The 21332-nt window shown below is 41.0% G+C and overlaps 1 protein-coding gene across 4 annotated transcripts in view; it reads right to left on the bottom strand.

Moving 5' to 3' along the window:
* Sec23ip (SEC23 interacting protein) overlaps window positions 1-21332 on the bottom strand; it is a 52534-nt gene that overhangs the window by 12767 nt on the left and 18435 nt on the right. For all 4 annotated transcript variants that reach the window (XM_031388496.1, XM_031388495.1, XM_031388498.1 and 1 more), the window contains exons 6-13: window positions 20145-20265; window positions 16895-16984; window positions 16011-16152; window positions 14496-14704; window positions 13193-13311; window positions 12559-12711; window positions 10312-10407; window positions 6068-6259 (exon numbers count right to left, since the gene is read on the bottom strand). In XM_031388496.1, coding sequence (XP_031244356.1) covers window positions 6068-6259; window positions 10312-10407; window positions 12559-12711; window positions 13193-13311; window positions 14496-14704; window positions 16011-16152; window positions 16895-16984; window positions 20145-20265 — 1122 coding nt within the window. The remainder of the gene's footprint in view (window positions 1-6067; window positions 6260-10311; window positions 10408-12558; window positions 12712-13192; window positions 13312-14495; window positions 14705-16010; window positions 16153-16894; window positions 16985-20144; window positions 20266-21332) is intronic.

The following is a 21332-nucleotide window of genomic DNA, read 5'->3' as shown; positions in this document are numbered from 1 at the left end:
GTAGATGAGCACAGGAGATGGGTGCATGGTAGATGAGCACAGGAGATGGGTGCATGGTAGATGAGCACAGGAGATGGGTGCATGGTAGATGAGCACAGGAGACGGGTGATGGTAGCTGAGCACAGGAGACGGGTGCATGGTAGCTGAGCACAGGAGACGGGTGCATGGTAGATGAGCACAGGAGACGGGTGCATGGTAGATGAGCACAGGAGACGGGTGCATGGCAGCTGAGCACAGGAGACGGGTGATGGTAGCTGAGCACAGGAGACGGGTGCATGGTAGCTGAGCACAGGAGACGGGTGCATGGTAGATGAGCACAGGAGACGGGTGCATGGTAGATGAGCACAGGAGATGGGTGCATGGCAGTTGAGCACAGGAGACGGGTGCATGGTAGCTGAGCACAGGAGACGGGTGCATGGTAGCTGAGCACAGGAGATGGGTGCATGGTAGCTGAGCACAGGAGACGGGTACATGGTAGCTGAGCACAGGAGATGGGTGATGGTAGCTGAGCACAGGAGATGGGTGATGGTAGCTGAGCACAGGGAAGCAGCCACATAGCAGAAAGTAGGTTAAAATAAACAGCTATCTTTGGTTACCATCTAGTCAGAATAGAGCCTAGCTATATAGTCAAGGTATTTGTAAATATAATTTGAGTCTGAATCTTATTTCTGGGAGCATGGGCCTGGGAAGCAGAACTGGGCCTAACTTCAACACCTTATGGTGAAATAAATGCCTTAAGAAATACAAGTGATACTTGGGATGGTTTAATAGGGAAACACCAGTTTCAAGTATAAGAACCTGAGTTTAATCCCTAAAACCTACATCATGCCAGACGTGGTGGTGGATGCATGAAACCCCAGTCCTGGTAGGTAGAGAGAAAAGCCTCCCTAAAGCTTGCTGGCCAGTCTAGCCAAACTGGTGATGTACAGATTAGGATGAGACCCTGTCTCAAATGAAGCAGTCATTGTTCTTGAGTGTCATATCCAAGGTTTCTCTCCAGCCTCCACACACAACACACAACACATTAAAAGGAAAGAGAGAAAATATCAAACATCTCAAGTGCTCAAAGAAATACAATGTGATACCATTTTAACATTTTCCTTGAAAGGTCATCAGAAACATAAATAAAATACAAAAAAGAAAGAGGAACTCAATTTATATGTTTAAAAATTGCTTCTTTAGAACAAAATTGTAAAAGTGATCACACATGCTGGAGAGATGGCTCAGCAGTTAAAGAGATTTGATACAGGCTGGGCATGGTGACACACACCTTTACTCCCAGGCAGATTTCTGTAACTTCAAGGCCAACTTGGTCTACAAATCGAGTCTAGGACAGCCAGGGCTATGACACAGAGAAGCCCTGTCTCAAAACAAACTCTTGCAAAGGACCTGAGTTTGTTTTCCAGAACCATATAATGGCTCACAACCATCTGTAATTCCTGTAGGATCCAAAGCCCTTTTCTAACCTTCAAGGACACCAGGCACAAAAATGGCACACATATACATGCAAGAAAAATACTCCTAAGTAAATCTAAAAACAAAAAACATTGTAAAGGTGATTCTATTAACACGTTTTTAAAGGAGAACAAGGGATAAAAGTATCAGTCTGTGGTATAGCACTCGCCTACCTTGTGTAAAGCATCAGTTTCCATTTGAACATGTTAAAAAAAAAATGATTAGAGAGATGGCTCAGTGGTAAGAACATTTGTTCTTGCAGAAAACCCAAGTTTAACTTAAGGCATCCACATGGCAGCTCACAATCATTTGTAACTCCAATTCCTGGTACTATCTTCTGGCCTCTGTAGGCATTGCACAGAGTACAAAAACATATGTAGAGAAAATATCCATACACATAAAATAAGTAAATACATAATTTAAAATAAGAAGAAGTAAAAAGGGACTGATAACAGTACACTGGCATGCTTGGGTGGGAGAAGCAAGCTCATAAACCGTCAGGAAGTGGAATATTGGCACTTTGTAGAAGTGGAAGGGTGGTGCATGCCTCTGACCCCAGAACTCGGGAGGCAGGCAGAGGTAGGTGGGTCTTTGTGAGTTCAAAGCCAGCCTGATCTGCAGAGGACAACCAGGGCTACACAGTAAAACCCTGCTTCAAAACACCAAACAAAAAGAAATGGCAGTAACTGAGGTAGTATTCACATGTATCTTTATGAGTACAGCTGAACACAAAATGTGGTTTAAAATAGCCATCACTGGATTGCTTAAAAGGTTTTAAAAAACTGGATATAGTCTATGTGTTTAGTATGTGGCTTAGCTGTGTACCCTGCCCTCGCCTACAAGTATCAAAGCTCTCATCTCCTCAAAATGTGGCTTTGCTCAGAAACACCCAATAAGGAGATAAGACAGCCCAGTCCATGTGAGGCTGGTATCATAAAGCCTGGCCAGCATGCCTCACCTATTGGGAAAAGGTTGTTAGGACACAGCCACAGGGGAGACAATGTGGGCACACAAGGTGAGAGGTGAAGATGAGGGCTGAGGTGATGCATCTATGACCCCAGAACTGATACAGATGGCTGGTAAATAAGAAGCTGGGAACAGACTGGAAGATAAAGAAGGCATGGCCTGCAGGTTTTTAGAAGCAAGGTCTGCTAAACACCCTGGCCTCCAGACAGGGAGATAATAAAGTATTGTTCAAAGCCACCCAGGATGTAGTAGTTTGTTATCCAGCCCTCAGAAATATACGCATCCAATAATAAGGAAGTGACAGGTACATCACTATCTTCCTAAATAATTAAGCAAGCAATCATTACAAGTGAAGTTAGAGGAAAACCTATGTAGGAATATACTGGCAATATGCTGTTCAAAAACTACTATAGACAAAATTTCCTTGATTTTTGTTAACATGTATGTGTGCTGGCTAGTCTTATATCAACTTGACACACAAACTACAGTTATCTGAAAGGAGGAAATTTTAATTGAGGAAATGCCTTCATAAGATTCAGCTGTAGGGCTAGAAAGATGGTTCAGTAGTTAAGAGCACTGACTGCTCTTCCGATGGTTCTGAGTTCAAATCCCAGCAACTACGTGGTGGCACACAACCATCCATAATAAGATCTGACGCCCTCTTCTGAGTGTCTGAAGACAGCTACAGTATACTTACATATAATAAATAAATAAATCTTTAAAAAAAAAAAAACATCCAGTTGTAGGGCATTTTCTCAATTAGTAATAAATAGGCAAGAGCCCAGCCCAGCCCATTGTGGACTGAAAAGAAAGAGAGCAGGCTGAGCCAACCCTGGGGAACAAGTCAGTAAGCAGCACCTCATGGCCTCTGCACCAGCTCCTGCCTCCCCGGACCCTTCCCTGCTTGGGTTCCTGTCCTGACTCCTTTCAATGATAGACAGTGCTGTGGAAGTGTACACCAAATAAACTCTTTCCTTCCCAACTTGTTTTTTGGTCACTGTGTTTAATCACAGCAATAGTAACCCTAAGACAGTATGTAAATACATCCTCAAACAAGTCTAGAAAGCATTGCTTAAATAGTTAATGATGGTTAGTTATGGCTAATAAGTAAGTATTGTTATTTAAAAAACAAACAAATGAAAGAACCCTCTTTGCTGCTGGGCTTGGTGGTGAGTGCCTTTAATCCCAGTACTCAGGAGGCAAAGCACGTGGGCTCTGTGAATTCAAGGCCACCTTGGACTACACAGCAAGTTACTGAAAGCTAGGACTTTATAGTGAGTCCCTGTACCAAAACAAACAACTTTTGATTATCTGTTTTGCATGGCTTTCTGGCAATAAATAATGTACACTGTGACTACTGTTTGCATTACCCAACAACCTCCTGGCTGCCTGCCTCAGCCTGTCAACGATACATGTGGCATGTCACCTGGTCTGGGTCAACCAACTTCTCCCTTCCCAAGACAAGACTCATGTAAAAGCACTACATAAATAAAGGACTAGGGAGATGGTTCAGCCATTAAGACTGAGTACCGCTCTTCCAGAGGACCAGAGTTTGGTTCCCAGCACCTGCATTAGAACCACCTGTAACTAGCTCCAAGGGACCTGATGTCCTCTTTAGGATTCGTCTGGACCTGGACTCATACCTGTACATTCCCAACCCCAGCTCTTCCAGAGGACCTGGATTCAGTTCCCAACACCCACATGACAGTTCACAACTGTCTGTAACTCCAAGATTTGACATTCTCACACAGACACACATGAAGGCAAAACACCAATACACATAAAATAAAAATATTTTTTTAAAAAAAAAACTCCATAAAATGTTCTTTACTAGACCTAAAGAAGTGGATTCCTTTTCTCCTATGGACCTACTACTCTAGGAAGATGAGTCTCCTTTCATGAAGTTAGAGCTGTGCTGTAAGCATCCAAGGAGCTCAGGGCCTTATGGTGCCACCCCACAAAGAGGCAAAGAAGTTTCCTTCTTTATTAGCACTTGCTCTGATCTGTTCATGATTAAAAAGGAAAATACTTTTTTTTTAAAGAAAAGACAGGGTCTCATTAGATAGCTCTGGCTGGCCTGGAACCCACTGTGTAAACCAGGCTGGCCTTGAACTCAGAGAACCTTCTTTCTAAAGGCATGCCATACCTGGCAACAAAAGACACTTTAATACAATTTGAGGTTAGCAAGATAGCTCAGCAAGAATAAAGGTGTTTGCTACTAAACCTAAGGGCCTAAGTTTCAGTCCCTGTCACATATGGTAAGAGGGAACTAAGTCTCAAAGTTTGTCCACTGACCTCCATATTGAGTGTCATGGTATGCCTGTACAAACACAAAATTAAAAACTACATACAATAATAAATTTTAAAATATATAATGTGTGTTTATGTGTGTACATTTTTCTGTGTCTAAGTTTGGGCAGGTGTTTGTGTTAATCCTTGCCTTCCTCCCTATTTGTTTGCATTTGCATATGCCAGGTGTCTTAGTCAGCGTTTCTATTCCTGCACAAACATCATGACCAAGAAGCAAGTTGGGGAGGAAAGGGTTTATCTAGCTTACTTCCATCTTGCTGTTGATCACCAGAGGAAGTCAGGACTGGAACTCAAGCAGGTCAGAATGCAGGAGCTGACGCAGAGGCCATGGAGAGATGTTCCTTGCTGGCTTGCTTCCCCTGGCTTGCTCAGCCTGCACTCTTATAGAACCCAAGACTTCCAGCCTAGGGATAGCACCACCCACAAGGGGCCCTACCCCCTTGATCACTAATTGAGAAAATGCCCCACAGTTGGGTCTCACGGAGGCACTTCCCCAACTGAAGCTCCCTTCTCTGTGATAACTCCAGCCTGTGTCAAGTTGACACACAAAACCAGCCAGTATACCAGGCTAGCTCTCCTTTAACTTTCTAGGTATTCTCCTGTCTCCAGCTCCTTGTTCCCCTTAGGAACATTGGGATTCCAGAAGTATCCTACCGCACCCAACTTTACACAAGTTCTGGAAATTTGAACTCAGGTCTTCATGCTTCCATGAGAAGTACTTTTCCCACAGAGCCATCTCCTCAACCCTAAAAAATAGAAACTTAGGAAGGAACCAGACTAGATCAAACATCAAGTTCCAAGCTGTGCTTTCTGACTCTCTTAGACTAACAGGTCCCTATACGAACAACAGTAAGTGTACTGAAAGTGACATCATCCTAGAGTATTTCCATACTGTAGGCAACTGAATACAAGTATATTGGATAATCTTATTAAATGCAGTATTGTCAATGGTTTGTTCACTTTTTATAGGAACTTCTCACACACAAACTATGAGCAGTAGTAGAACACATTGAGTATGCCAATTCCTCAAAGAAGTGTGCATGTTCTGAACATTTTATAACTCCAGCCCTTTGTGTTTTTACCAATTATGAAACTGAATGCTATAAATTATGAACAGTGGAAAGACTAAAGACAGTTACAGAACTTAGATAACATGCTCTGAATACATGCCATTTCTTGAGCATTACCAAAGAACATAAAATGTTTACGAAGAGAGAACCAGTTTTCCGTGTGCAGCTCCAAATGCATGCTAAATAGCTATTTGCAAACATACAGCCAGACCAGATGATAAATGTGTACTTCCAACCTAAGATGCTGGCCTCATCAACAAACTCACCTGTCCTGTGCCAACTTGAAAAGATTCATAATCAACCTGTATAGAAGACACATATGCCCCAACTGAGAGCTTCCTCTTGGACTCGTTTGATTCTGAAGATGGAGAAGCTTTAGTTTTCGGATCACTCTCATCTTGTCCTTTTGTCAAAGCAGCCAGTGCTGCCTTCTTTTCTGCTGCCACTTTTTTCTGCTCCTATAAAATACCACAATAGTGTAAGACAATCTTGAGGAAAAGTCCAATCTTAGCTATCTCAGGATGCACTGCCATGCAGTTAAGGAATTCTTACTGATATGGGCATAGTAATAATACTGGGATTATTGGGGAAAGGCACTTTTAGAAAATATTCATTTTTTGAGCTGGGCATAGTAGTGAACACCCTTCATCTCACACTTGGGAGACAGAGGCAGGTGGATTTCTGAGTTCGAGGCCAACCTGGTCCACAGAGTGAGTTCCAGGATGGCCAGGGCTACACAGAGAGACCCTGTCTCGAAAAACCAAAAAAAAAACAAAAAACAAAAAAAAAAACCCAGCAGCTACACTAAACAGCTGACCAACTGTTCTTTTCTATTGATTAATTCCAAAATACTAACAAAACAGGAAAGTAGTCCAACCAGTTAATATGAAGGATAATAACATCAAAGACAGCTCAGTTAGCAGCACCAGTAGCTCATTCCAACACTGGTATTTTGGACAGCTTCATTATCTCACTCTTTGTCTGTGGCACAATCTGAAACCTACAATCAAAAATTCTAAGAATTCTTCCAGCTGCTATTTACTTTCTTGTTCAGCATTACCTTTTACTATATTCAGAGAGTTTAATATTCTAAATGGTAAGAGAGCTACCTAAAGAAATCATATACTGGGGCCAGAGAGATGGGTCAGTAGTTAAGAGCACTAGCTGCTCTTCCAGAGAACTCAGGTTAAATTCTCAGTACCCACATGGCAGCTTAAAAAACTCTCTGTAACTCCATTTCCAGGTGATCCAACACCTTCACAGAGACATACATTTAGACAAAAAACACCAATGAACATCAAATTTAAAAAGAAAAAAGAACTTATGCACTGATAATAGTTCCAATCCTACAAACCACTCCCTTTCAACTGAAAATAACAAAGATGGTTTACAGAGGAGAAAAAACCCACACCATACATATTTGATTTCCTTGCTAAAAAAAAAAAAAAAAAAAAAAAAAAATTGGCTACTTATTTTAGTCCCTTTTTTTCAGTGATGGAAAGTCACTAAGACCCAGTATTATCTTCACCTGTTAACAATTCAATCTACTGTGAACAATACAGATCAATCAATGTCAAGTGCCTGGCAAAGTCTCATGGTTCATCTGAAAGCAGTTACATTTGAATTTAAAAGGTGAGATTGTATTATAGATCGTTGTTCAAGTTCTGAGAGTTCTTCAAATAACTTTCCTACTTTTTAATCTATTATTGCAGGAAAAAACTGAGGCCATGAAGCAAAGAGCCTGAAGACATCACTCCTCAGTCCTCCTCTGTCTTGCCGTGGGCCTGGCCTCACTGCTGTGAATGGAGAACCAACTGGGCCTACACAGAAGCATACTGTTCAAACAGTCTGTGTTGGACCAGCATGCTCATCAGAGCACTATTAGATCATTCTGTCTTTTGGCTAAGACTGCGAGTAGAGATTAGCCTCCGGGTAATCCACACACTGCTGAGACACTAAGGTAAGAGGAGGAAGCTGGCTGTGAACTGGAATTGGAGAATGACTTATTTACCACACAGGGAAAAGGAAAGACACCTTATAGTTTAGTAGCTTTTCTCAACACTTACTCAAAGACAGTTTGCTTTATCTAAAATGTCTTGAGTTGTTCTCTTTCCATCCCAAATTCACACCACTATCATCTTTCTTGGCAACTGAAAAACTCCAATCACTCACTGCTTTTGACATTTCTCACCAAGCCTCAAGCTTTGCCCTCAGCTCTGAGAACTGCACCAACTGAACTCTGGTGTTACTCCTCTGGCCTGTGCGGGTTCTCTAGCCACGGCCTTCAAATACTTTACCATGGATTCACTGATATCAAAGTAAAAATGTAATTCAGGGCTGGAGAGATGGCTCAGCGGTTAAGAGCACTGACTGCTCTCCCAGAGGTCCTAAAGTTTAATTCCCAGCAACCACATGGTGGCTCACAACCATCCGTAATGTGATCTGGTACCCTCTTCTGGTGTGTCTGAAGACAGCTACAGTGTATTCATATACATTAATTTTTTAAAAAAAAAAATGTAATTCAATGTACAGGGGAAAATAAGACAGTTGATAATGAATTTGTCTCAACTTTAAAATTTGCAAGGCCCAGCAAAAGACAGAAAAAAAATCTTTTTTGGGGGGGGGTGTGGGGGGGGTTGAGAAAGGGTTTCTCTGTATAGTCCTGGCTGTCCTGGAACTCACTCTGTAGACCAGGCTGGCCTCGAACTCAGAAATCTGCCTGTCTCTGCCTCCCAAGTGCTGCCACCACTGCCCAGCAGAAAAAAATCATTTTTAAAAGCAGAAAAGAGGGAGCTGGAGAGATGGCTCAGTGGTTAAGAGCACTGGCTGCTCTTCCAGAGGTCCTGAGTTCAATCCAGCAACCACATGGTGGAATATAACCATCTGTAATGGAATTCAATGCCCTCTTCTTGTGTGTTTGAAAATAGCGATAATGTACTCATGTACATAAAGATAAATAAATCTAAAAAGAAAAAAGCAAAATGAGCATTTTTAAAAGTTTATTCATTACAGAAAATACAAGCTCATGAAATTTTATGTGACTTATGAAATATGTTTTAAATTTTTTAGTTTTTTCGAAACTCCAGGAATGTAACTCGGGTGGTATACTACTTGTCTAGCATGCACAAAGCCCTGGGTTTGATTGCCAGAAATGCATTAAAACAGGCATGGTCAGACATAAGCATAATCACAGCACTGGCCAGGGGGACTGCAGGAGGGTCAGAAGCCCAGGTCATACTCAGCTACACACTGAGTCTCAGGCCAGCCTAGGATACATGAGACTGTCTCAAATAAAAATATAAAATTTAGACAACATAGAAGAATGTGTGCTAAACTGTAATGTAGCAGTTAACACCCAAGTCATGTACACTATTTCATACTCATTCTAACCTATGAGTGAAAAAAGTACAGCTCCCATTTTAACTATTCTTATTTCCACTTCATTATCTGTGTGTATGTACATGTGGGAAAGAGAAATGGATATTCACATGCCACAGCATGCACGTGCACGTGGAGGTCAGAGAAGAACTTGTGAGGTCAAACTCAGGAAGTAAGGCTTGCCAGCATGTGGGCCCCATTTTAGTGATGAAAAAAACAAAAATCAAGGATCAGAGACATCAAGCCAGTGCTCATAAATGTGCTGTTAGTAAGTACCTTCCCAGGGAGTTAGAGATTCTCATTCATTCATTCATTCATTCATCAAGAACCTCACAAGTTTTTGCACCTGGAAATCCTCAAATATCAGTTTTAAAGAAAAAGCTGGAGCTTGGGAGATGGATTAGCAGTTAAGAAGAACACTATTCTTGCAAAAGATTCTGGTTCAGTTCCCAGGAACCACATGGTCATTCACAACCATCTGTAATTCCAGTTCCAAGGAATCCAACACCCTCATCTGACTTCTATGAACACCAGGCAGGCATATAGTGCACATATATGCATACGGGCAGACAAAACTTCCATACACATAAAATAAATCTTTTAAAGTTCAAGGCCAGCCTGGTCTAGAGTGAGTTCCAGGACTGCCAGGGCTGCACAGATAAACCCTGTCTCAAAAAAAAAAAACAAAAACAAAAACAAAAAAGAATTTTTATATAAACTAATAAAAATGAAAAGTCCTTTTCCTGGGAACTCTGTCCAGGAACTAGCAAGTTTTTCAGCTAGTGCAATGTGAATACAATCCAGCCCCAACTGATTCTGGAGCCTGGGATTCCATTATTGTATTCCAGGGGGAAGTAAAATAGTTTGTCCAACCAAAAGGGTATTGCAAGCTTCTAAAATAAAGTGAGGGCCAGGCACAGTGCCTCACCTATAATCTCAAGAGGCTCAGGAAGCTGAAGCAAAAGGATCACGCTATATAGTGAGTTCTAGGCTAGCATGGGCTATAACATAAAACTTTGCCTTAAAACACACACACACACACACACACACACACACACACACACACACACACACTACAAAGGTCAGGTTACAAAATGTGTTCATTTATCTTGAGGGCAGAAACGAACCTTACCAATTTGGCTGCTTTGAGTTTTACAAAATTGGCTATCTTCTTTCTGGGACCGAGGGGTATCCCCATCTCCTTCAGATCATCAACTGTACACATAAGCTTTAAAGGGAAGCAAAGAACATATTAATTAATCAATCTAGAAACAGATGAGCTCAAAGTGAGATGCAAAAATATTAAAAGAATCAACTTCAAGAAGCTTGGGCTTGCTGGGCAGTGGTGGCGCACGCCTTTAACCCCAGCACTTGGGAGGCAGAGGCAGGTAGATTTCTGAGTTCGAGGCCAGCCTGGTCTACAGAGTGAGCTCCAGGACAGCCAGGGCCTACACAGAGAAACCCTGTCTTGAAAAAACAAAAAAAGGGCTGGCGAGATGACTCAATGGGTAAGAGCACTGACTGCTCTTCCAAAGGTCCTGAGTTCAAATCCCAGCAACCACATGGTGGCTCACAACCATCCGTAATGAGATCGGACGCCTTCCTCTGGTACATCTGAAGACAAGTACAGTGAATTAAGCTGGAGTGAGCAGGGCAGAGCGAGCGGGGCTGTCCTGAGTTCAATTCCTAGCAGCCTCATGATGGCTCATGGTCATCTATACAGCTACAGTGTATTCATACACATAAAATAAATAAATAAATCTTTAAAAAAAAAAAAAAGAGGCTTGGGCTTTTGTTTTAAGAAATAAATAAAACTTGACCATGTTTGGTATCAGTTTACTGATAGAACATTTGTATAGACATGTGAGTCCCTGACTTCAATATCTAGCACTACAAAAAATTTTTAATTAGCCTCTCCATTAAAAATTCTATTATTAGCCGGGTGGTGGTGGCGCACGCCTTTAATCCCAGCACTTGGGGTTCAGAGGCAGGCGGATTTCTAAGTTTGAGGCCAGCCTGGTCTACAGACTGAGTTCCAGGACAACCAGAGCTATAGAGAAACCCTGTCTCGAAAAAACCAAAAAAATATATATATATATTATTTTTAATAGAAAACATGTTTATGTCATACAAAATTCTGAAGCTATACTGTCAAACATGCAATGAATCTCTCCCCTCAAATGTTTCCTGTCCATTCTAGTCCCAACCATCCAATTCTTTCAGGGACAACTGCTAACAATCTGGCCTCTCTGCAGAAATCCCTCAGATGCACACAACAGTGACATCCTTTTCAGAGAGAGAGAGAGTGAGTGTGTGTGTGTGTGTGTGTGTGTGTGTGTGTGTGTGTGTGTGTGTGTGTGTGTTGGCCTCAAGCTAAGAGATCAAGATCCATGATAATATGTCATTCACCTGCTGCAGGGTCCTACGGCAGGACTGTACAAATGAATCCACCACCACCCTGTCTGTGTGCACTGTGGCTGCTAAGGCCCCAGTGTTAGACCAGTGTTCAGTGAATATCCCTGTAGTATTCCCAGGCATTCTGGACTTGTCCCCTCAAGGAATGAGGCCACCTGTTACACTCTTTCCTATAAGTCATGCTCTTGTTTGCCTGGCCTGTATGGCTGCTGCTTATCATTAGTTTGGTATAAGCTCTGACTATAAAAGCCCCATCTGTCTATGTCCAGGTGCTTTTCCTAATCTCTTTCTGGCCATTAGGTATTGCCATATTTACACTACATTGAAATTCTTGTCCACATATGGCACTGGGTCTTGTCTAAAAAAAGCTTCACACATTTTTTTCCCCTCAAATTTTAAAAAAGCTATTTTTTATGTATATGTATGTGCTCCTGGGGTGTGGGTGTGTAGGTGGGTGTGTCCCAAGTGTGTTGCTGATGCCCAAAGCTGCCAGAAGAGTGCACTTGATCCTGGAACTGGAGTTACAGATAATTGTGAGGCACAATGCGGATGCTAGAAACCAAACCCCAGTCCTCTACAAGAGCAGCAAGTATTCCTAACTACTGAGCCATCTCTCTCTCTCCCCAGACACCCCCCCCCTTTTTTTTTTATTTACTTTTTAAACATTTAAGTTTTGGGCTTATATGGAATAAATTCTTACATAAAAGTGCTTAAACCCTTCTTCAATTTTCTTTCTTTCTTTCTTTTTTTTTTTTGAGACAGGGTTTTCTCTGTGGAGCCCTGGCTGTCCAACTCACTCTGTAGACCAGGCTAGCCTCAAACTCAGAAATCCACCTGCCTCTGCCTCTGCCTCCCATGTGCTGGGATTAAAGGTGTACACCACCACTGCCCAGCTTTTTCTTCAATTTTCAAGCTTACACAAAAGAATAATTTTAAACAAAATAAATCAGGCTATTATCAGTACCAGAGATTCCATATCAATCTTTTCCTTTTCAAAAGTGCTAATGTAATCAAACAAGCTGAGTGCTTCCAGAGTTCCATGCAATGTTAGGGGTTCTTCATCTTCAACATCAAGGTCACATGATTCATCTGACATCAGCTTTGACTCTTCAGATATCTTAATACAAAGAGGAAGAAAACAATAGAAAGCTCAGACAAAACTCCCACAAAATGTCTCCTGATCTACATAAAATATGAAATAATTTTGCTCTACAAATGAACTGTAGTTTTAGCGCTCTGCCAACTTTCACCTAGATTTTAAACTACCTATACTTAGGAAAACATTCATGCTCCCATTTCCTATAACAATTTACTTTTAGAAATCGTAAGCCTTCACATTTACTTTACAATCCATAAGGAAAGAGTGAGAAACTCCTATTTTTAGAGATGGCATCTTCGGTGTTGCCCAGGCTGGCTTTGAACTCATCATCCTCCCACCTCAGCCAGGATTACAGGTGTGTAGTCCAGCTCTTCTACTGTTCTCTGAGCCTCAGTGTATCTTGACAAGTGGAAACAGTTACAGGAAACAGTACAGGTTTTGGAGAGGAGCTCAGCTCCAGCTTTAACTCTCAATGTCAACAGGGTAACTACAAACTTACCTGCTTTTCCTGAAAATTTGAATGTTTCATAACTCCATTAGAAACAGCCACAGGTCCTGGAGACTTAGGAGCATTCATATCTTTTTGATTAGACAATATGTCAAACAGTATCAAAGAACCTAACAAAAAGATATTGTGCTTTATAAGAAAGTTAACCCAATTATTTTTCAGCACTAAATTCTCCTGCTTTTATTTAGTCTCTGACAGAAGTCATACAAAGATGAACTGCTGATTAAAATCTGATAATCATAACCTTCAAGATGGCACAGCCAGTAAAGGTATTTGCCATGCAGAATTAGCAACCTGAGTTGGACCTCAAGAGCCCATGTGTTGGTTCTCAGGTTTTTGTCAACTAGCCAGGAGCTAGAGTCATCAGCAAACAGGAGCCCTCAACTGAGAAAACACCCCTATCAGACTGGTAAAGATTCATGTGGAAAGGCCCATCCCTTGATGGGCAGTGCTATCTCTGGGCAGGTAATGCTGAGTGTACTGAGCAAGCCAGGAAGAACAAGCCAGTAAGCAGCATCCCTCTATGGCCTCTACTTCAGTTTCCTGCCTCCAGGTTCCTGTCCTGACTTCCCCTCAACTGTAAACTGAAGTAAGCCCTCTCCTACCTACACTGCTTTCGATCATAGTGTTTACCAAAGCAATAGGAACCAAACTAAGGTACAATGTAAAGTTCTAAGAAAATTGACTCTACAAGTTGCCCTTTGACCTCCACAAAGGTGATCTAGTACACATGTCCATGCATGTACACATGTGAGTCTTGTATATGCTCTAAGTTTTATAGCCAGAAAAACACAAAAAACTTCTGAACCAAACAAGAAAATTCACATTACATGAGACAGCTTTACCTACACATTTTTCTAAAGGAGCAACAATATTCCTATTCCATCTAATGACAAAAAGCCCACAAACAGCCTACCAACTAGAGAAATGGCTTAGGGACTGAGTGTATCCTGTTCTTCTGGAGGACCTAAGCTCAGTTCCAAGCACCCATATCCAACACTTGACAAGCACCTGCAATTCCAGTTCCAGGAATAAGATACCCTCTTCTGACCTCCAAGAGCACCCCACATACACATGCCCTGAGGTCATCAGACTCAAGCCTATACACATAAGTAAAATAAAAAAACTTAAAAGCACCAGCAACAAAAACACACAGCCTTCCTCTGCAAAGGCAGTCTCAACTGCAAACATTGTCCTCTGTTCACAAACCCAAGCTTTCCAGGTTTTTAAAGGAGACAAAAGGCGACATCTGAACAAACCAAACAGCGCATCTGAGACTATGGGGTGGCTTTACCTAAACTGTGACCAGCAACGGAGACCTTTCCTTTGAAGTTTGGGTTCCTACTCATAAAGAGCGAGTGCAGCCGGTTTATCTCCACTCCCACCTTCTCCACAATTGACTGGCAGTAGGTAGGGCTATTGTAAAATAAAACATCTAGCAGAGTCTCATTGGTAAAGTGCCGGAACCGACCGATACTTGGCAAGGTAATTTTCTTGATATTCCTGTTTTAAAAAGAAAAAAAAGTTACTGTCAGTATTTACCTTCAACTTCTAAATTTTTAACAGTTTAAATTTTTATTTATTAAAAATAAAAGAGGGCGCTGGAGAGATGGCTCAGTGGTTAAAAGCACTTGAGTTCAATTCCCAGCAACCACATGATGGCTCACAACCATCTGTAATGAAATCTGATGCCCTCGTCTGGTGTGTCTGAAGACAGCTACAGTGTACTCACATACATAAAATAAATAATTCTTTTAAAAACTAAAAACAAATAAAAGAGTATAAGGTATAGATTATACATTAAGTTATACAATCAATGTGTGGATGTCACAGGCTAGCTATGAGCCGATTCTGTTGACAGAATAACTCATAAATCATTAAGATAAAGTAAAAGTTCTCTGTGCCACACCTACACTCTGAATTTCAGAATTCTACAATGGCTACTATGTAAAACATGGCATAAGTAAAGACTTTACTTCCATTTTTAAATAGACAAGCCTACTGTCCCATTTTTCTTTGGACTAACTAAAAATCTTGACAAAACTGACAAAACTGTGGCTGGCAGAGACAAGAGGCTGTCACACTTAGAATATAAAAGGAGTCACCAGAAACAAAAATTCTCTGAGAGCAGCTTGTGAGCATTTACAGAGGCAGCAAGCCCCTCCCAGCACAGCACAGTGTGGCCAGGATGCTGTCTGCGGGGTTAGCCTGATGAAAGCACAGGCCCCATCACATCACGTCAACATGCTATTAGCACTGTGTGGCACCGTAAATGCTGTCTGGGCCTGTGGTTTTTAAATGGGTGCATTCAAAACTGAAAGGGGAATTTCTGCCACAGTGCCTGGTAAATGCTGTTAATATTCAGTGGCCTGCAGTTTAACAGTTTTATGTATTCCCCACCAAAAAACTAAGAATGTAGCTCCCAAAGAGGGGTGATTTTCACCCCAAGGGGAAATTTGCCATAATCTGAACACATGTGCTATCATATGGAGAAAAGCTGTTGGACTGTTAGCTAGACCAGGATGCTGCTGAGCATCCTAGAGCATCCTAGAGCATTCTCAACAGGCCCTCCTAACCCACAACAGATCAGACAGAGCTAGGGTGTATTCATCACATCTGGGAATCTGAATTCAATTTCCAGCATCCAAAACAAACTCTAAAATCTCCTTAAATATTTATAATAGGAATAAACACAGATACACACAGGGAACAGCCAGATATTAACAGCATGTTGGAATAAGCCACTTTGTATTTAAATTTGCCTCTAATTTTAGCTACTGTGAAAAACAAGTTATCAAAATCTACAAACCTGTCAACACCCGTGGCATGCCCACCCAAGGCACTGTGCCAGTGAACTGGCAGGAACTCCACTCGGCTGACTTTCCCTTCATCTACAGACTTCTTGAAGTGTGTCTGCAGCAACTTGAGAGAAACCACCCTAAAATCATCCACTTTAAAAAAAAAAAAAAAAAAAGAGTAAATTATCTTAGCTTTGTAGCTAATTAATTAACTAAAATGCACTGGCATTTTTAATAAGATAAAGCTATATGCTTAAAAAATGATTGCAAAATAGTAAATGAATACCCGACTGTTCAGAAGAACTTTTTAAGTTTCATTGTATTTAAGGCCTAAAAAGATTAGTTTAACTCCCTCAAACTTCCTCCTCAGCAGTTGGTTCCAGAACCAACCAACTGTAAGAGTAGTCACTTAACTCAGACAAGGCCTTCCCTCTCCTAGCACGGGAGGTAACAGTGACACAGCCCCACACAAAGCTCTACCTGTGAGGCAGGCCGATGAGAAAGCACATGCAATACTAAGTATTCAGTAAGTGCAGACTTATTACAGACAAAGCCTTTAAGATTCACTGTCCTCAGACAGCTTCTCAGAGGACTCCCTATGTAGCAGCTCAGTACCCAGGAGCTCTGCGCTGCTGCAGGTGCTCAATCAGGTTGCTGTTGGCCAAAATGGTGAAATTATTACCATGATACCTTCTAATTCTTCAGAATCCAGGATTTTATGCAATAAAAGCAGATCAAACACAGATTAATTAATACTTCCTACTGACCACAGAAATCTCCACTTATAGACCCCAACCACAAGTATACAGCTAGGAACGATCATAAAAATGAAAACTAAAGAGCCCTCTATCTGCACTCGGAGTCTTCTATGAAACAAAATGGGACTTGCACTTACCACATTCAATAATGCTTCTAAAGCGCAAGTCACACACAGGCCCAATGCCATGCACCATGAACACCAAATGGTCAACTTGAGGCATTTCCCCTGGTAAAAACAAATAAATAAATAATCATCATCATAAAACACGAAAATACACAAAGCTGAGTATTTGATATTGTTAATTAAATGCTAAATTCTTGATATCCTTTTTATCATAAACTAGCCAGAGAAATCCATTACCCTCCCAAGCAAATATCTCTCATTACCCCATATAAAATTAGAATAATTTGACTAGCATGGCAAATAATGGCACACTAAATGGAGAAATCAAGAAAACATCTGTTCTTTATACACCTACTGACTCTCTATAATGTATGATTTTTTTCAGAACTCCACAGGACTGGGATGAAACTGCAGCTCTGTAGTATGAAGTGTGTACATGAACATGGCTCTGACCTCAATCCCCTGCACCAAAAAAACAAACAAAGCCAAGCATCCTCCATAGAACACTAAGCCTGACATGGACAAGCAATCTGACAATATAAAACTTTAAAGTTTTTGTTTCCAAAGTCCTTAATTCCCCTTAATTCAAAAACATTCTAGGATGGCCAGCCATGGTCCTGGTACCTTCAGTACCATCACTCTGGAGGCAGAGGCAGGTAGATCTCTGTGAGCTGGAGGCTAGCATGGTCTACAAAGCAAGTTTCAGGCCAGTAAGACATTTGTAACCTTGTCTCTAAACAAAACAAAAACCTTTAGAAGTATGGTTGAGTAAAAATGGCCACTATAGGCTCATAACTGAATGCTTAGTCACTAGAGTGGAACTATTTGGAAAGGACTGGAGGTGTGGCCTTTGAGGGGTTATGTCACAGAGTAGACTTTGGTATTTCAAAAGCATATACCATGCCCAGTCACTCTCTTTGCCTTCTGAACAGGATCTAAAGCTCTCAGCTATTTCTCCAGCCCTGTGCCTGCCTACTTGCATGCCTACCTGCTGCCATGTTTCCCACCATGATGATGATGGAAATTGAAAGCAAGCCCCCAATTAAATGCTTCTTTTTCTAAGAGTTGCCTTGGTCTTGGTGTCTTTTCATGCATATGGGTACATTGTTGCTGTCTTCAGACACACCAGAAGAGGGTATCTGATCCCATTATAAATTGTGAGCCACCATGTGGTTGCTGGGAATTGAACTCAGGACCTCTGGCATAGCAGTCAGTGCTCTTAAGCACTGAGCCTCCTCTCCAGCCCCCTTGAGTGTCTTTTCATAATAATAGAACAGTAATAAGACAAGAAATATCTCAAAGTTCAATCTATTTTCCTACACTATTTCATCCACATCTCATAACACCTATTTATCTTATCTTATTAGACAATGAAATGTCTAATATCAAAATAAAACTTGTTCTTCAATGGCACAACAGAGGAAAACCAAGTATGGAGGTATACATCTGTGACCCCAGCTCTTGGGATGCTGAGACAGAAGAACTGCTGTTTTAGGCCAACTCTGACTACATAGTGAAAGGCTGTCTCAAAAAGGTTGGGGGCAGGGTTGCTAGAAAAATGGGTCAGAAGTTAAGAGCATTTACTCCTCCTAGAGGACCTAAGTTCAGTTTCCAGCACCTATGTCAGGTGGTCACAACTGCCTATACCTCCCTTCAACTTTCAGAAGATATGATACCTTCTTCTGGCTTCCTCAAGCCTTTGCACACATACACATGAATGAAAAATAGTAATAAATCTTTCAAAAAGCCAAGTTTGGTAGCTCCTAGAATAATCACATCACTTAGGAAGCTAAAGCAGGAAGATCTCTGGAATATAAGGCAAGCCTGTTCTAAGCCAGTCAGTGCTCATAGTGAAGGCCTACATCAAAATAAATATACATAAATAAAACAACCCTCTAGAAAAACACAGGGTATAATGGTTCATGAGTATAATCTCAGTGCTTGGGAGATAGAGGCAAAAGAATCAGGAGCTCAAGGTTAGCCTTGGCTGCATAGAATTTAAGCCTAGCTTGGTCTACATGATACATGAGACCATATCTCAAAATAAAAGGTATAAAGATTTAATAGGAAAAACTAAGTATATATTATTATACACAGTATACACAGGATTGGCAAACTAAGACCCATGAGCCAAATCCCGATCACCACCTATCTTTACAAAATGTTTTACAGAAACACATACACAAGAGGCAGTCCTGAGTACATAAGAAAGCTGGCTAAGCATATGCCAGAGAGCAAGCAGTATTCTTCCACAGTTTCTGCTTCAAGTTCTTACCCTGACTTCTATCAGTGATGAAGTATAAACTGTCAGATGAAATAAACCTTTCCCTTTCCAGTTTTTGGTCATGATACTTATCACAGCAATAGAGATCAAACTAGAACATCTACAAAATCTGAAATACTTTCTGTCTCTTCATATAAAAGCTTGCCACTCCTAAAAGAGTAAAACAGACAAGCATGGTTTATAAACACAACCCCGGGGGCTTCTTTTCTAAATCCTAAATTCAATTCCTAGCACGCACATGGCGAGTCACAACCATTTGATCTGTAATAGGATCTGAGGCCTCTTCTGATGTGTGAAGACATACAAAGCATCTATGTACATAAAATACATAAACCTTTTAAAAACTGTAACTCTACATTCCCCAAAATTGGCAAAGCACTTGGTCATAACAACACATATACACATATTATATATATTATAGAATCTGCTTTGTATGTTTTGAACAGAATTCCAAAAACAAAGACATAAAAGTAATACAATTGTGTTCTGGGGTGCATGTAATTCTAACACTTGGGAGGTGGAGGCAGGGGAAGGCGGATCTCTGAGTTCCACAACTGCCAGGACTACATAGTAAGTAAAACTCTATTTCAAAACAAAGAGAAATGTAGAATTGATGGCTCAGTGGTTCAAAGTACTTGTTCTGGCAGAGGACACAGGTTCAGTTCCCAGCACCCACATGGTGGCTCACAACCATTCCTAAGGCCCAGGGGATCTGAATCCCTCTCTGATCTCTGTTGGCACCAGGCACACACAAGGTGCATATATGCATATATACAGGCAAAACACTCCTATACATTTTAATTAATCAATTAATCTAAAACTTAAAAAGGAACAATGAAAAGACAGAACTGTGACCAGCATATGGCTGAATTCTGAGCACACTGGAAGTAGTTCTAGTAACCGCTTCTTTTTTCACAGTGAAGGATGACACTAGCAGAGCAGCACAAATGGACTTTTCTCTCAAGCAACTAAACATACCATCAGGAATTTCATCAAGGTTGTCATCAATTCCTCGCTTTACAACTCTGGGCCTTGTCTGTCCATCTTGTGTTGTCCCCCACTCATCTGGCACTGAGGAAGGCTGGAACTGGACAATAACCTTCAAGACACAAGATTATGACAGGCTCATGAGCCAAATCATTTCCCACTACAGGTTAAGCAAAACTTGGGGGAGGTGTTCAGTTGGTTCTCAAGATGGGTCTTAATGCACATCCCCAGACTGACTTGGATCTCATCTAGATAAAGTTAGACCAGAATCTACAGCCATTGTCCTGCCTCTGCCTCTCATGTGCTTGGACTACAGGAATATACCACTAAGCCTACTCCAAAGTAATGTGTTTAATATAAAAAGTCCTATGCTTCACAATACAAATGTTATAAATGAAGAACTTCTCCCCAAGCAAATTCTGTGAAGGTCCTGCTACCATTAACCATCAAAACAGCCTATCAATACCTCAAATGTTTATGATGGAAAGGCATAAGTAGTATATACTGACTTTTTTCCTGAAATTCTCAGCACTATAAGAATGGGAGACAGTTATAAATATGTGTGTGTGTGTGTGTGTGTGTGTGTGTGTGTGTGTAGATATAAGAATTTAAAAATTGAGGTAAAATTCCAGATTTGTACAAGTTACCTGTAAGAACCTTTGTCTTATAAACATATCTAAGCCCAAAAAAAAAACAAAAAATCCCTTTAAATGGCAAGATTCCCAATTAATTTACAAATTTGGTTAAAAAAAAAAAAACACACCTTTTTTTGTTTCTTTTGTTTTTCGAGCCAGGAACTCACTACATAGAACAGGCTGGCCTGGAGCTCGTGGAGCTCTGACTGTCTCAGCCTCCAAGTGCAGGTTAAAGGCAGGCAACACCACCCTCAGTAAGGAAGAGGCTTTGATTTCTCACTTGCTACCTTTGCATATTACTTATATTCTTACTTCAGTATCAATAAGGATTACATACTACACTAAGTTTTGTTTTGTTTTTTAGGTTTTAATAGTTTCCTTGAACATAAACAAGTGTATGTTCTAGTCCAAGTGATAACAGAACTCCTTTGATCCCAGCACTTGGGAGGCAGAGGCAGGCAGATGTTTGAGTTCAAGGCCAGCCTGGTCTATAGAGTAAATTTCAAAACAGCCAGGGCTACACAGAGAAACTCTGTCTCAAAAA

This window comes from Mastomys coucha, unplaced genomic scaffold, assembly GCF_008632895.1.
Source record: "Mastomys coucha isolate ucsf_1 unplaced genomic scaffold, UCSF_Mcou_1 pScaffold21, whole genome shotgun sequence".
In the NCBI taxonomy this organism is placed as follows: domain Eukaryota; kingdom Metazoa; phylum Chordata; class Mammalia; order Rodentia; family Muridae; genus Mastomys; species Mastomys coucha.
This window is presented reverse-complemented; position numbering and strand designations above follow the sequence as displayed.